This window comes from Choloepus didactylus, chromosome 5, assembly GCF_015220235.1.
Source record: "Choloepus didactylus isolate mChoDid1 chromosome 5, mChoDid1.pri, whole genome shotgun sequence".
Taxonomy (NCBI): Eukaryota; Metazoa; Chordata; class Mammalia; order Pilosa; family Megalonychidae; genus Choloepus; species Choloepus didactylus.
Genome location: NC_051311.1, coordinates 116,422,462 through 116,440,468, shown reverse-complemented (window position 1 = coordinate 116,440,468; position 18,007 = coordinate 116,422,462). Strand labels below are relative to the sequence as shown.

The window sequence follows — 18,007 nt, the reverse complement described above, 5'->3', positions numbered from 1 at the left end:
GGCACTAAAGGAAAAGAACAGCATGTTAGTACTTGATAGTAATCGAATACAGGCTGGCATGTGTCAGAGGCTGCTTAGCAATTTAACAGGTGAGAAATGGGAAGAAGAATCTCTCAGAAGAGAGGAAACAGCACAAGCAAAAGGCCCAAGAGGACAAGGAGCTTGGAACCAACGAAGATGTGATAGAAAGGTGGAAGGGAATACTGGTCAGAGACTCAGCTGGAGAGAAAGTTAGAACATGCAGGGCCTCATCAAAGATTGGGTTTTCATTTAGTAATGAGAAGCCATCAAACAGTGCTGAGAATTGGAAATGAACAACAACAACAAAAAACAGACCAAATTTATGACTAGCCTATTTTCTGCTAATTTTCTTTACTTAACTCCTAAGACATGTTTAAGTCCCCTAAGTTCTGAGCCTACTATCTACCTCAAAGCTATTCATACCAATCTTCCTCCATTCTTTAAAAACATCTGGCTCAAATTCATTTCAAATTATACAGTCTCCTTTAACTCTTCTATTTTTCCACATTGCACAACTTCTATAGATAAAACTACCACAGTATCTTAAAATTATTCATAAATTGACGTGTTTCCTATTTTAAGCTAATTTAGATAATATAAATAGACTGCTTACTAAGGCATGAAGGCAATAGATGCTACATTCCAAAAATATTAGGATGGAATACCTTAAAAGCAGGTCCAGGATAACGATTACATGACTCAGCCAACCCACCCCCACCACTGAGTATGTGAAAGGATCTAAAGTAAATATTGAAAGAGGACTAAGAAGAGGCTACCTTCGTCAAGGAAGAAATAGGAAATGTTGTGAGACACCCCTCCATGGATCTCTCACGCTCCTATACATTTTGCTGGGTAGGCCAAGAATGCAAGGCCCTAACCACTCTCTTCACCGGGGCTATTTCTCAGGGTGTGTTTGTAATGAACAACCTTGAGGATAAAGAAATGTCCTTTTGGTACAAAGAGCAGGCTTGCTTACTATAAAACTGTGGATTCTTCGGGCTCAATGTTCCTCTCCTATAAAGTGATCTACTGTATGTGCGGGCATCCAGCTGGGCCCTCCATATCACCCAGGTGGAACTTGAGGCAAACATGATGCTCTTGATACTTGCTGTGCTGGGAATAATAAAGTCCTCTGTCTCTAAACCAGAAGTCTCACGTCTTTTGCCAGCATCTGTGAAACAGTAACAGGGTAACTTAGGTTGTAAGTAGGATAAAGTCAAACCTGAGACGAGTGAGGGAGTACTTTACTCATACCTCAAATCAGGAAAGAGGAATTTTAGTGGAACAATTGAAACAGTGAAGGGAACACAGTGGATTGGTGCTGAATCCCACCCCAAATAATAAAAAGGGTGAGAAAGGATGGTGGGAGATTTGCTGTTGCATTAGAATCAGCCTAAATTCCCAGACAAAAAATGTATATTTCCCGTGAACCATTCGGGAAATGCGTGAGAGCCACCACAGAGGGATGTTTAGGTCCGACTTAAGAGGACCATCTAGAAGGGTGACCGGAGCTCAGCATCTGGGAAGCTGAAGGTCATTTCTGGAATCCTAGAGGCTAAAGTGAGAGTAAGGGAATCATTAGCCCAGACAGATAGATAGGACTACAGGTACGAGACGTGCAGCAACAGGGATCTCCAAAGAATCCATGAAACTACTCTGCAAGAGAAAACCCACAGAATGTAAAGGTATCTTGTAATAGTACCAGTCAAGTAGGGGAGTAACATTTCTGCTCCCCTTACCTCCCTCCCCAAGCTCCAATTCCAGAGGGATCAGAAATAGCAGCTATGGAGTTAAAGAGGAGGTGAGCAAAAAGGGAAAAGTAGCCCCCAAGATCTCTTTAACCCAGGAGAGGTCACTGCTGCAGGAGATCTTGATGGAAGAAGGCGAGTCATTATAGCCATGAAAGAAGTTGGAAGCTTTCACTATTACAAAAGACTGGACAGTATTTGCTGATTTAAAGGCAACACAGGAGTTATTAACTTACAGTGATGAAAAAACAAAAAATCATGGAACCATTCTAGTTTTCCACCATGGGCAGAAGAACAACTCTCATAGAATATTTTTGTTATAAGGACATTAGGAATTAATATGAAGTCTTTCTGTAATTATCCCTTAAAAGTCTTATTTGCTTTTCCTATTTTGTAATTAAGATCTTTAAAAAGTACACTGTATCTATGGTTTCTTTTGAAATTCTAGATGCTTTATACAATACTGAGCATGTCTTATTTATTTGATATTACTCCAACAAATGCAGTGACAATAAAAAAGGGTAGTGTAGGCTAAAAAGTGTCTTAAAAACTTAATTTTCTTTCTTTTTACCTCAACTAAGTGTGTGCAAACTAAGTACTATAAAGTGTTATACTAATTACATCCTTCATCAGTTACTTAGCAGACTTCTTAAACTCTAATTATGCTTTACGTTAGTTTTTAATTATGTTATATAACCAGAAAACCACATATCTAATCAATGGAAAAGCACCAGTTTAACGTGTCTATTAGTTTAGTTTGTAAAATTTAAACAAAGTTTGGGTTAACAACCCTCCAGTAAACATAATTCACAGAAGCAAAAATAATATTTTCCTGAAGGGAAATGATGTCTCACTTGTGTTCATTTCCTTAGCATGGATACTACTACACTGTATACTGGCATCAACTGTAGTTTCTAGTAAAATTATTTGATAATCTGATTGGCATTCCTTTGTAGGTAATCTAATTTTTCTAGTAGCTGGAAACAGTGCGTGTGTCCTTGATCTACAATTCCATTACACTATAGCTAGCGGTGAGATTTTTTTCTCCTGTTTATCTTGTTAGGCACTGATGGGCTTTTTAAAATACGAAGACACGATCTCTTTCCAAATCAAGCAAATCTTCAACCTTTAAAAAATTGTTTTATTCTTATTTTCATTTTTTTTTGGAGTGATGAAAATTCAAAAATTGATTGTGGTGTTGAATGCACAACTATATGATGAAACTGCAAACAACTGTACACTTTGGATGATTGTATGGTATGTGAATATATTTCAATAAAATTACATTAAAAAATTAATCTTCTCTGACCCTTATTATTCTTACCTTCTGTAATTTCCCAATTCAGTCTATCTTCCATGTCTTAAACCTCTTTATCTTTTTGTTTTATGTTCTGGATGATCTGTTCATCCATACTTTCAATTCTCAGTTAAGACTTTTGCAAGTCTTTCCCTCTACTATGTCAATTTAGTGTTTAACTCACCAGAGTTTTTTGTTTTTAATTTCATCAACTATTCATATATATAAGATTGTACAAGTGGCACTTTTTTATTGCGCCTGTTCTTATTTATTTATTGTAAGATACTATTTCATTTGAAATTTATAAACATTTTTATTTTTAAATTTTTTGGAGGCATTGCTTTCATATTCACATCTTCTCAGATGTTAACTATCTATTATCTCTCATGGCTAGAGGTTTCCTGTATACACTAAAACATTTGTTTACAAGCTTGTCTTACAGGGAAGTTCTATCTTTTGTGAGTTCTTCCCTCCTGTGTCATTTCATGGTTGCCTCAAGACTAGTCCTGTGGAGTTGTGCAGCTCCAAAGTAGGTTTTACATTAGGAAGACTGAGGCTTTGGTCCACAGGGGCAGAGCTCTGTGGTAAGTTGAATTATGTACCCCAACAAAAATATGTTCTTAACCTTAATCCACACCCCTGTAAATCCATGTCCTTATAAAGAGAACCTGGAAGTTACAGAAAAGAAAAAGGAGATGACATCACTATGTGATGGGAGGCAGAAATACAAGCCAAAGAACCCCAAGAATTGCTAGCAGCAAGCACCAGAACACTTTAGGGAGAAAGCCAGCCTTGCTAATATCTTGATTTTGGACTTCTAGCCTCAAAATCATGATACGATAAATTCCACTATTTAAGCCAAACCATTTCGTGGTATTTATGACAGTAGCTCTGGCCAACAAAGATAAGCTCTATTCTAGATGCCACATCCACACACAGCATATGGTTATGGTTTCCACTTTTGCATGAATACCTCCCTGGGTCACAGGAAAACACCAACAATGTTGGGTGAAGTTAGGAGTTTCACTGCCTAGAAACATAGTCCCAGTTCCCTGATTTATAGAGTCCAGTTCCAACCTCTTACCACTGGCAGGACACACTTGGCTCCCCTTCCCATGAGAGTTTTTAAGCCCTGCTGAACATAACTCCAGGTTTCTGTGAGGTGGACAATGCCACCATCCACTCATCACCAAGGATTTCTTTTCTGTACATGGTCTGCAAAGATTTTCCTTGTCTTAAATGTACCTAGGATATATATATTTATTTATTTATAAAACATTCACATTCTATTTCTATAAGCATGGAGTGAAGTGGGACAGATGTTACAGGTGTTTTCATTAACATTCTGGCCAAAAATCCTGATGAAAAGTATCTGAGGGGGACAGCATGTATATATATCAGAAAGAATGGATGTGATACAGTTGAATTCAATCTTATGATAAGGAAGCAGACCGTAAGTTATTTAAAAAAGGAGAACACTGAAATTTTAGTGGTGTATAACATTTTTAAATCCCAATATTTCAGTAATAGTTTTGGCTTTCCATAATTTTCTCAAATTCCAATTCTGCCACCTATATCACTATTCTTCCTGTGTTTACTGTCAGTCTTCACCCACGTATTCTCATCATTTTCCCAGTCTCGAGATTTATGCCACATACAATTTAATGTCTTCATGTCATACCATGGTGTTGAGGATTGAATCATGTCCCCCACAAAAGGCATCTTTAGGTCCCAACCCCTGATCCTGTGGGTGTAAACCCATCTTTAAATATGACCTTTGAAGATGTTATTAGTTAAGGTGTACCCAAACTGAATAAGGGTATGTCTTAATCCAATGTGGCTGAAGACTTACAAGCAAAGCAAACTAGAGGCGGAAAGAGAAGTCACAGGGAGGAGTCAGAAGCTGTGAATCAATGGATCCCAGAAGAGAAAGGAAATTTTTCCATGTGCAGTGCCACATGGCAGAAAAGCCAAGGATCAAGGATCACAGGTAGCCAGCCACAAAATGGCAGCCCTTGGGGGGAAAGCATCGCCTTGCTGATGCCTTGATTTTGAATTCCTCCTAGCCTCAAAACTGTGAACTGATAAATTAGGGAAAAGCAAGTTAAAACCACGAGGAGATACCATAATGCACTCACTACAATGACAATAAATAAAAAGACAATACTAAGTTTAGGAAAGGATTTAGATAATCTGGAACTGTCAAATATTGTTATAAGGAATATAAAATGGTACAGCCATTTTAGAAAACAGTTTGTCAATTGCTTAAAAAGATAAACAGAAACTTAACCATACAACTCAGCAATTCTATTTCTAGGAATCTTTAGAAGAAAAATGAAAGCATGTTCAGTACCTTTACCTGTGTTATTTGCCATTCATATATATTCTTTGGTGAAACACTTCTATTCAAGTATTTTGTCCATTTTTTAAAGTGAATGGTTTCACTTTTTATTATTGATTTCTAAGTGTTCTTTGAAATATTTGCAAATCCAGAGTATATAATCTGTGGCCAGTCTTTTCGTTCTCTTAGTAGTGTCTTTTGAAGTACAAAGTTTTTTCATTTTAATGTTCAATTTGTAATCTTTTATTTTACGGCTTTTATTTTTGGTGTTGCATTTAAGAATGCCTTATAATCCAAGGTCTTCTAGAAGTTTTATAATTTTAGAGCTTACATTTATGACTATGATCCATTTTGAGTTGATTTTTCTTTATAGTATGACTTAAAGATTTAAGTTTTTTGTCTTTATATATGCATATCCAACTATTCCAGTACAAATTGGTGACAAGACTGTTCTTTCTGAATGAACTGTGTTGGCACTTAGGTTGAAAATCGAATGACCCTGAGTATAGTCACACAATTCTGTTCCATTATCTAAGTCTCCCTTTACAAAAATATTAAAGCATCTTTAGTAATGTATTTATATTAAGTATTAAAATCATGTACATCATGTATTCTCATCATTTTTCCAGTCTCCAAAAATGATGAGAATATACCATCCAAATATTTCCTTTTTTTTTCCAAAATTATTTTGGCTATTTTAAGTCTTTTGCATGTCCATATAAATTTTAGAGTAGCTTGACAATTATTACCAAACAAGGTGGGATTTTGATAAGGATTACATTTAATCTATACATCAATTTGGATAAATTACCATCTTAATAACGATACTGAGTCCTCTTATCCATGAACTGGTAAGTCTCTCTGTGTATTTAAATCTTTTTTAATTTAGACCAGAAATGTTTTATTTATGATATATAAATCTCACACTTTTTTTTTTGTTAAACATATTACTACACATCTTCATCTTTTTTATGCCATTGTGAATACACTGTTTTCTTATTTTTTGGACTGTTCATGGTTAGTATATAAGAATACAATTGATTTCTGTACGTTGAGTTTGTATTGTGCAACCTTGCTGAACTTGTCTATTATTTCTAGCATATTTATAGGTTACTTAGGATTTTCTGCCTATATGATCATGTTATCCGTGAATAAAATCAGTTTTACTTCCTCTTTTACAATATGGATGTCTTTTATTTCTCTTTCTTGCCTAACCGTACGGGCTAGAACCTCCAGTGCAAAACTGAATTGAAGTGGTGACAGTGGACATCCTTAATTACCTAGCTGCTAAAACAAATACCATACAATGGGTTGGCTTAACAACAGGAGTATCTGGCTCACGATTTCAGGGGTGAAAAGGTTTACTCCCTCCCGGGTTTAGTATCTTTCAGCTGGCTGGCAATCTTTGGGATTCCTGGCTTGTATGTCACATGGCAAGCACATGGCAATGTCTTCTTTTTCTCATCCAGGTTCAGTTAACTTCCAGCGTCTGCCTGCTCTCTGGGGCTTTTTCTCTGTGGCCATATCTATAAGGCCTCCAGTAAAAGAACTAACACCAATCCTGATTCCACTGGCCATACCTTAATTAAAAACAACCTCATCAAAAGGCCCTATTTACAAGAGCTTCACAAACACACGAATGGATTAAGATTCAAAACAGGGCACCTGTTCAGGATGGCTGAATGAGATGCCTCAGGGCTCTGCCCCTCAGAGAAGCTTTATGCAACAGCAAGACTGGCAGAAACATCTTTCTTAGCTACACAGAAAACAGTTAAAGACTTGCAGTAATAGCTTCTTAAAAGTACTCCTGGCATTCAAGAAAAGCTCAGTCATGGCTTCTGGTTGACCAAGATGGCAGTGCAGGATGCTCCAAGGCACTGTTTCCCCACAGAGTCTTTGAGCAACTAGTAAAAACTAGCAGAGATATCTTCTTCAAAACTTAGGAGAACAGTTAAAGGGTTGCAGTGGCTGGACAAGTGCCGAATCAAGAGAGTGCAGCTTTAAAAATGGGGGATGATGTCTGTGGCACTCTTACTGAACCCTCCCCAATGTGGTGCAGAGGCAGCCCATGCTTCTACATTGTACATCACTGGCCCTGTTCTGGAGGGAACAGAGAAACCCCAATAAACATACTGGAGTGCCTGTTATCTTGGTGCCACTCTATCAGATGACAGCCTGAAAGACAACTTGGAAACTCCTGTTTGGCTCTCCCTCCCAGAACTTGCCCTGTAGGCAGAAGCAGTTTGCAGATAGCCAAGACAGTGTAAGAAACAATTAACTGGAAGCAGCCTGGGGCAAAGGATTATCTGCTTTAAATCATGCAACAGAGTACCCTGGAGGGGGAGAGATACTATTTCACAGGGAGCAGAGGGGGCATGCAAATTCCTAAGGAATTCCTAAGGCCAACAGAAAGTGCAAAGAGCAAGCACAAGGCCAGGACAAAATTCAGGATCAGAGAAGACAGAGAGGACCCTGCACTTCATATTTTGCCTTAGGCTGATCTACCTGATAGAAGGGCTAAATTCAAGAGCACCAGCCAAAACAGAGCCAATTTGTGTTTTTTATGTTGGTTTGTTTGTTTCTGTTATTGCCTGGCACTCAAGAAAATCTCGGTCATATAACTAGCTGGATACAAACTTAAGGAACAGGCAGTTCATGGACTAAATTCCAAAAAAAAGCAGTAAGATCTCCTAGCACCCTGGCTGGTCCTGCCCCCCTCCCCACATTGGCTCAGAGCAGATCCATGGCCCCAGTTTTGGAAGGAGCAGAGTAATCCTCATGCACAAAACAGAAGCATGTATGTCTGGCTCAATATGTCTCGTGGCAGCCTGAGGGACTCACTCGCCCAGAAATTGTCCCGTGCGTAAAAGGCAGCTCATGAAGCTTTCCTACAGAATGCTGTGGGAGAGTAGTCAGGTCACACTGCCTTAGTAAAGGATTGCAAGCCATAGGACATACAGCGCAGTGCCTGGGCTGTGAGGCAACTGTTTCCTAGGGAACAGTGGACATTTGGAACCATGTAAACTGGGGAAATTCTAGGGCCATACCTGCATGCCCAAGACAAGATGTATGGGTAGAAAGCTTCAGGGACATCTCTGTGCTTTGGCCTGGGTTATTCTCTAAACTCATATGGATAAACTCTGAAGGACCGCTCTTGCAAAGGTTAATCTGTAAAGACTGGAAGAGGCATTTACTTTTTTTGCTGCTGCTTCTATTTGTTATTGTTTTATTAGCACCAAGCATTCAAGGAAAGCTCTGTCATAACACTAGCTGGATAAAAGCTTAAGAAACAGATGGCTCAGAGTCTAAATTTCAGTGATAACACATTAAAATATCAAAATGTCCAGTTTTCAGCAAATTGTCCAGGTTTCAACAAAAGCTTATAAAACATATGGCCCAGGCAAAGAATATTAAAGCACTGTAGACCAGACATGGGACTTAACAAACAAAAACTTAAAAAAAAAATTGTCCTAAATATGCTCAAAGAGTTAAAAGAAGACGTGACCAAACAACTAAAGGAAATCAGGAAAATGACAGATGAATGAAAACAAAGAGAATATCAATAGAGAGCTGTAAATCATAAAAAGGAACAACACAGAGCTGAAATTCTCAGTTAACAGAAATTAAAAATTCCCTAACAAACTGGAGCTAGCAGAAGAAAGAATCAGAGGAACCTGAAGGTAAGACAATTCAAATCTTTCAGTCTGAGGAGCTGAAAGAAGAATGAATGGGCTAAAAAGAACAGAGCCTCAGGAACTTGTGGTATACCATCAAGCATACCAACATACAAATTGTGGAAATTCCAGAAGAAAAAGACAGAGAGAAAGGGGCAGAGAGACTATCCAAAGATATAAAAGTTGAAAACTTCCTAAATTTAATGAGACGTGAATTTAAACATCCAAGGTGTTCAGCAAATTCCAAACAGGAGAAATCCAAATAGACTCACATCACAGCATATGATAAACAAACTGTTGAATGTCAAAGATAAAGAGAAAATTCTGAAAGTCACAAGGAAAGAGCAATGTGTCATATATAAAAGAGCATCAATAAGATTAACTGCTGATTTCTCATCAGAAACTATGGGGGCATGAAGGCAATGGAACAACATATTTAAAGTGCTGAGATAAAACAATGGGCAACTAAGAATTCTATATCTGACAAGAATGTCTTTCAAAAATGAGGGAGAGAGATAGACAGAAGCCAGAGAAGAGGAAATGATTACCTAATATGTACAGATGTGTTAACAAGGTTGAACTTAAAAACTTAAAGGCATGGGAATGGACAGGAGTGATGATATTTTGTTAATGGGATTATAGATAGCAGTACAGTATTGAAGGCTAATATGATTGGAAGGGGTTGTTTAAAGTCATTTATCACACAGATTAGCACTACAAATATTTCTTGCATGATTTACTTCTAAGGTATGACATTTGTACAAAGAGTTGTCAACAGAGTGGTATATGGGAAAAACTACCTATAGCATACTATGGACTATATTTAATAGGAATATGTTACTAGTACAACACCAATACTACAGGTAAATAATTGGGGGGTGGTATAAGAGTTATGGGTTGTTCTCTCAATTGTTTAAAATTAAGAGTGATGATGGCTGTATAATTAAGTGAGGATAATGTGAGATACTAATTGCTTATTTTGGACAGAACATATGCTATGTGAAATTAGGGAACCCATATTTAATAAGCAAAGCCCACAATCTTGAGGCTTGCTCTTATGAAACTTACTACTTTAAAGGGGTGGCTAAGCCTACCCATTATTATGCTAAGAGTCACTTCCAGAGAACCTCTTTTGTTGCTCAGATGTGGCCTTTCTCTCCCTAAGCCCAAGTCTGCAAATAAATTCATTACTCTCCCCACTATGTGGGACATGATTCCCAGGGGTGTGAGTCTCCCTGGCAATGTGGGTACATGCCTCCCAGGAATGAGCCTCGCCCTGGCATCAAGGGATTGAGAAAGCTTTCTTGACCAAAAGGGGGGAAAAGAAATGTAACAAAATCAGGTTTCAGGGGTAAGAGGTTTCAAATAAGAGTCAAAAGACTATCCTGGAGGTTACTCTTCTGCAAGCTTCAACTAGATATTGCAATTGGCCACAGTAAGCCAACCCCAAACCAACAGTATTCCTGAAAATCCTAAAGAATACCCAGGTCCCTATCTGAGATTCTATAAAAGTTTCACTCACTAAGTTTACTTTTCAGAAACTTAAAACCTCCAGATTGTTCCTATGCCAGATAAGCCCCCAAACCCAGAGGCACTAGTCTCTTCAAGAACATCAACCAGCCGCATCCTCATTCTCCATAATGTTGACATCCTTTTCAATATGAACACATTAGAGTAGTAACTGCCCAGATATCCCTGAAGATTGAGACAGTGATCAAATGAGAGGGAGGAGTAGCAATAGAAAAGATAGGATTTAACAAAGGATTATGATTACTGAATCATTATATAAATATTTTTTAGTCTCTAGTGTATTAGAACAGCTAGAATGAAATAACTGAAATTGTGAAACAGTAACCCATACTAGACATTGAAATTTGCTCTATAATCACTTGGTAAACCGTACTTCGAAAGTTATCACTTTCCTGTATTTATGTTGTATTTCACAATAAAGAATCTTTTTAAAAAAATGAGGGAGCGATTAAGACATTCCTATATAAACAAAAGCTGAAGGAGTTCATTACCACTAGGCTGGCCCTACAAGAGATGCTACAGAAAGTTCTGCAGGTGTAAAGGAAAGGATACTGGACAACAGATTGAAGCCACATGAAGAAATAAGGATCTCTGGTGATGGTATTACATGTGTAAACATAAAGGCCAGTATTACTGTATTTTTAGTTTGTAACTCTACATTTTAATTCCTACAGGATCTAATGGGCAAATGTATAAAATGATAAATTGGTGGTTTGGGACTCAATGTATAAACATAATTTGTGACAAGAACTACATAAAGGTGAGCAGAGGGATGCAGGAACATAGTTTTTGCATACTATTGGAGTTAATTTGGTGTCAGAGCAAATGAAGATTGTTATAGATTTAGCGTGTTAAATTTAAGCCCTGTAGTAACCATAAATAAAATACCAGAGAACATGCAACCTCACAGAGACAGAAATTAAGAGTACAGGTTTCTGGGGCAGTGGTAGGGGGAATGGGGAATAAGGAGTTAATGCATAATGGGTGCAAAATTTCTCTTTGGAAAGATGGGAAAGTTTTAATAATGGAAGGTGGTAAGAATACTGCAATACTATCAATGTGATTAATCCCATTGAATAGTATGCTACAGGGTGATTGAGATGGGGAAGTTTATGTTTATATATGTTCTCAAAAAAAAGAACAAGTAAAGAGAAAGTGACAAAAGTAATACACAATTTCTGGGTGGGATCTAGCAAGGGAGGAGAAAAGGATGAAAGGGACATTACTAGCACTATGAAGAACAGGAATATAGATTTTTAAGCTTTGTATCTATGTTAAATTTCTTAAACTTGATAACTGCACTTAAGGTGGTTACATAAGTGATTATCCTTTTTCTTAGGAAATGTACATGGCAGTATTAAGTGTTCAAGAAACACAATATATACAACTCACACACAAGTGTTCAGAAAATGGATAGAATGATATGGCAAATGTGACAAAATGTTACAATTGGTTGATCTGGGTATCTGGGTGGAAGGTAGGGATATGTCAGAGTTCTTCGTATGGTGTTTGTATTATTTGGGAACTGTCTTGCAGATCTGAAATTATTACAAAACAAAAAGTTTAAAAAAAAAAAAAGGTAGCCAAAAAACCACAAACTGTTATGGGTGTGCTCTGTTGTAGAACAGATTCCTCTGTCTGATGAACCTGTGAAACTTAGAAAACAAGTTAACCGCTTCCAATACGCAATGGTGGGATAGGCGTAAGATAAACATTCCCATTTCAGAAAGGAGAAACTGGAAATAAAACAGGAGTCACAAGTCCCAAACAAATCTGAAACCCAGCAGGTCAAATTCTTACTAGATTTAATGGTCTGAGAGTCATCTCCTGATGGATGCCCTGTCCTCCAGGTTTAATGGCGCATCAGTCCTAACCCTTCCAAGCGCTTGCCTAGAGGCCAGGCTCTGCACAAACACTGGTGCACAGGTTCCACCATCTCTGAGCATTGGGCTGGCAACACTCTTCCTGAAAATAGGGGTGCAAGACCCTGTTCCTCCAAGCACTGGGGTTAATGGCTTGCCCCCTTCAAGAGAAGGGTGGGACCTGGTGGGACACAACCTTCCCATCCAGAGAGTGGGTCCATTCTCCTGGCCTGAGGAAATATTTTCGATCCAGACCTTCACTTCCATGCTTCTGTCTTTGAAGACACGCTTTCTTCAATTTGTCCCTTCTCTGTCCCTCTCGGTCCAGGCTAGCAGTGGTTCTGCTCATACAAATTTTACAACAACCTTGTGGGCTTTGAGTGCAGTTCAAAGGGGTTCAAACCATCAGATGAAAGAACTTTCCAAAGATCCTTCCTTGAAAAATTCATTTCCAATCCTGCCTACCACTGAAATAGTCAACTGGATCCATGTTTGGCCACGTGCACTTTAGCAAGTTCATTTAAACCCTCATGTGGAGCCTTGTTCTCCAGGGGCACACTTTTCCAAAACACAGGACAGTCCAAGAAAGTCACTTCTGGCCCTAGTCTCAGAGCATGCCATCTGGATAGGCCAAGAATTTTCCAAATTATTAACTGCTGGCTTCCTTGTGCCTAACAGTTCAATCCTCAGTTTATTTCTTTGCTCTCTCATTTCACTACAAGCTGCAAGGAGAAAGCAGGCTGCACCTTCCACATTAGCTTGGAAATCTTAGCCAAATATCCAGCATCACTGATTCCAAGTTTTGCCTTCCATTTAACATCAGAACTCAAGTTTGCCAATTCCCTGTCACTTTATAACAAGGATCACCAATTTTTCAATTTCCAATGACACATTTACCATTTTCTTCTAAGGCCTTGCTGAAAGTACCTTGACCTTCCATATTTCTACCAGTAATCTGCTCATGACAAATTGTATATTTTCAAAGAAGATAAAATGTTCTCTATAGTTCTCATTTACTTTTGAGCCCTCACAATTCTTCCACCCTCTATTCATTACTCAATACCAAAACACATTTTAGTTATTTTTAAAAGGGGCATCCCACTTCTGATACCCAAACGATATTATTTTCCCGGCTGCTATACCATACAATGGGTTGGCTTAACAACAGGAATTTATTGGCTCACAGTTTCAGAGACTAAAAGGTTTGCTTCCTTCCAGGGTTGGTATCTTCTGGTTGGCTGGAAATCTTTGGAGTTCCTGGTTTTTCTGTTACGTGGCAGGCAATACACACGAGGCAGTATCTTTTCTCTTCCATGATCCGTTGACTTCCAGTTTCTGGCTGCTCTCTGTGGCTTTTTCTCTGTGGCCTCTATAAGGCCTCCAGTAATAGAAATAAGACACATCCTGATTTAGTTGGCTAATGCTTAACTAAAAATCATCTCATCCACTGCTCCTATTTATAACTCATTTATACCCATAGGAATGGATTAAGAACATGGTTTTCTGGGGTACATAATTCAATCTGCCACACCAAGGAATGCCAAGGATTACTGGTAATTACCAGAAGCTAGGAAGAGGCAAGGAAGGATCCCCTCCTAGAGCCTTCAGAAAGAACATGGCTCTGCTGACACCTAATGTCACAGTTCTAGCATCCAGAACTGAGAGAGAATGAATTTCTGTTGTGTTAAGCCATTCAGTTTGTGGTACTTTGTTACAGCAGCTGTAGGAAACTAATACCTAAGCTGTGTTTCTTACAGACAGCATATAGTTGAGTGTTGTTTTTATATCCAGCCTGACAATCTCTGCCTTTTAAATGGAGTGTTTATCCATTCACATTTAATATAGTTGTTATGATTGGATTTATGCCTGCCATTTTGCTATTTGTTTTCTATTTTCATTCTTCTGTTTTTCCTTTACTGCCTTCTTTTGTGATAAATATATTTTAATGTACCATTTTAATTCCTCTGTGATACTTCCTACAATTTTTGGAATCATTTTCTTAGCAAATGCTCTAAGGATTACAATACACATCTTAATTTAACACAATCTACTTAAGAATAATGCTTAATGACAGTAAATAGAAACTTTCCTCCAATGTATCTTCTTTTCCTCAATCCTCCTTTGTACCATTATTGTCATATATATTTCCTACAAAAAGGATATAAACCCAACAAAATAGGGTTATAATTATTGCTTTATATGACCTTATGTTTTTAAATAAGTTAAGTGAAAAAATGAGAAAAGAGTGTATTTATAGACTCTTATATTTACCCACATATTTACAATTTCCAGCATTCTTCATTTCTTCCTTTGGATTCAAATTAACATCTGGTGTCTTCTTTTCACCCAGAAGGAAATCCTTTAGTAATTCTTATAGATGTTCTGCTAGCAACAAATTCAATCTCTGTTTATCTGGGAATGCCTTTATTTCACCTTTATTTTGGAAGACTAGTTTTGCTGAATACTTTGTTGACAGTTTCTTTCTTTCAGTACTTTGAGTATTTCATCCTACTGCCTTATGGCCTCTATTCTAACGAAAAGTTAGCCATTAAAGGTGTTAGTGTCCCTTATGTGTGATGAATCATTTTCCTTTTCATCTTTGGATTTCAAGAATTATACTATGATGTACGGTAAATTTATCAAGTCTCTATGATTGTCTTACCTCTTAGAACTCTGTTAAATCCCAGCCAGTCCACCAGTCCACTGCTTGCCCCCAAACGGACCACCACTTCCACTACTGGAGCTGCTGGTCCTCCCTATTCAGTTGTCACCCAGATTGCCACTTTAAACTACAATGCCCCATATCGAGTGAACTCTTTCTATCATGGTCAGCCAAGTGGTTGGTTTTGCTGTTCTGCCCCATCCTGCTTCAACTCTTGTACCAACGGAGTTGGAGGTGAGTAGTGGGAGAAGAGGAGTAGGCCCAGACAAGAACAACCCAAACTTGAACTATTCCTAACCTAAATTCAGTAGTTTTCATGAATAAAGTTTCTCAATTTGTCTGGCTGATTTCCAGAGCACTGAAATAGTTGTTTTGACAGTTTTGTCCAGTTTCATGGTTGCTTTTTAGGGACAGTAATTGAACCTTCTTTTCTCACTCAGTCACGTCAGTCATTTCTTTTATATTAGTGTATGTTGTGTTTTGCTGCAATTCAGTCAAATTTCAGTCTTGCTGATAACTTTCAAGATTGTTTTTAACTCAGAGATAAAAATGCAAGTTCACTTTTCTGTTATTCAAATTCTACGCGTAGATACGTAGCTATTTCAACACGGATGTATTAGGCTCAGCATGCTTTCTTTTTTTGTTGATGCTGGGAAAAATGGATTTTGTGCATATGCATTTGAGTACAGGGATATAAGGAGTTGAGGATTTCTCTACACTAATATAAGGAGGCCACTAAAAATGTAATATAGTCATAAACAAAAATCATGCTAAACAGCCTATATCTGTTCAGTTCAGGAACAACACTAAGAGGTTTGGAAACGATGGCATATGAAAAACAATTGTGAGAAATGTTAATGCTTATCCTGGAGAAAAAAATGACCTACTAATAGTAACATTATTCAAATCTTAATATTATTTAAATATTTAAAGAAGTTGATTTATTTAATGTTGCTCTAGAGGGCAGAGTCAAACTAAGGGGCATATAACTCTGCAGGTGAACTCACTGCTCTCCCCCCGTGTGGGATCTGACTCCCAGAGATGTAAATCTCCCTGGCAACGTGGGATATGACTCCTGGGGATGAATCTGGACCCGACATCATGGGAATGAGAACATCTTCTTGACCAAAAGGGGAATGCCAAATGAAACAAAACAAAGTTTCAGTGGCAGAGAGATTCCAAATGGATTCGAGAGGTCCCTCTGGTGGGCATTCTTATGCACTATATAGATAACACTTTTTAGGTGTTAATGCATTGGAATAGCTAGAAGTAAGTACCTGACACTATCAAACTGCAACCCAGTAGCCTTGACTCTTGAAGACGATTGTTTAGCAATGTAGCTTACAAGGGGGGACAGTGTGATTGTGTGAAAGCCTTGTGGATCACACTCCCTTTATCCAGTGTATGGATGGATGAGTAGAAGAATGGGGATAAAAAACTAAATGAAAAATAGGGTGGGGGGGGTGATTTGGGTGTTCTTTTTTACTTTTTCCGGTACAAGGAAAATGTTCAAAAAATAGATTGGGGTGATGAATGCACTGCTATATGATGGCACTGCCAACAACTGATTGTACACTTTGTATGACTGTATGGTATGTGAATATATCTCAATAAAATTGAATTTAAAAAAACCTAAGGGGCATAACTAAGAGCTCAATATACAAAAAAACTTATTTAAAATTTAAAAACAATTAAACTCCTATAAAGTACTGAGTTCCCCTCATTGAGAATGATCACAACAGAGACTTGACTATCAGCTTTTTAAGGGATGTAATACAGGGGGGACAGACTAGACGACCTTACAATCAAAGTTTCAGTAATTTTATAAAAACAGTAAGAATTTAGATGAATAAAACATAAAACCATCAGGAAAAATAATCTAAAATATGCATAAAGAATAGTATAATTAAGGTTATTCAGAATAAATAAAGGAATGGGTCTTAAAACTATTTCTAAAAAACATGGTTTCTACTGTACTATCAGGTTCCAAAAGTCAATAATATGCTGGATATCATTTAAAAAAGCTACTGGAATGAGGAGCTATTAGAATCAGAAAACACCACTGTACAAAGGTGTGATCAATATTTGTGGTTTTTCTACGTCAAAAACAAGAAAGGTGAAGTGGGAACAAAAGATAACTAAGATGAACACAATATACAGATTATTACATAAAATAAGATTTCACTTTGGAAAGCCTAATACTGAATGGCTACAAAAGAAATAATTATAAAGGATAAGAAGGGTACATAATAAGGTAAACTCAGATTTGTTCACCAAAACTTTGACAACACAAACTCAGAGAGTTAAAATTAGGACAAATACTTTATTCAGAAATCAGTAAGAAAATCTGCTGGGTCCAAAAGAGGTTACAGGCTGCAAACAAAAAAAAACTTACCTCTTTTAGTTGATCAGCACTCCCCCATGATGCAGAACGCTGATGTGACCTTTTTTCTGCTCCCTCTTCTGCCCAACAGCTAGGTGTCTTAAAAAAAAAAAAATAAGAAAGAAAGAAAGGAATTTTGTCTCTATCATCCCATGGCAACTAAAATATATTTCAAAATCTTAGCACATACCAGTTGGAGGTCATACTAAAACTCATTGACACTAAAATTTTCATAATCCCAAGAAATGTTTTAAATATTCTGTCATATTCTAAATTAGACATGCTCAATCTAAGACTCATCTTGCTCAATATGCTTAATATTTTCACATGAACACTAATAACTTAAAGTTACTGAATTCAAAGAGAATTGTGAAGCTTTGCATATTGGTGCTTTTAAAGAGAATAGCCAAACTAAATACGAAATGATATTTCTACTAAATACAATGAACAGAAGTAAGATTAACATAACTGACTCAGAGAAAGTGGGGA

The 18,007-nt window shown here is 37.5% G+C and overlaps 1 protein-coding gene across 3 annotated transcripts in view; it reads right to left on the bottom strand.

Moving 5' to 3' along the window:
• Window positions 1–18,007, bottom strand: part of GLCCI1 (glucocorticoid induced 1) — a 118,514-nt gene that overhangs the window by 36,639 nt on the left and 63,868 nt on the right. For all 3 annotated transcript variants that reach the window (XM_037836770.1, XM_037836768.1, XM_037836769.1), the window contains exon 3: window positions 17,531–17,617. In XM_037836770.1, the coding sequence (XP_037692698.1) occupies window positions 17,531–17,617 (87 nt within the window). The remainder of the gene's footprint in view (window positions 1–17,530; window positions 17,618–18,007) is intronic.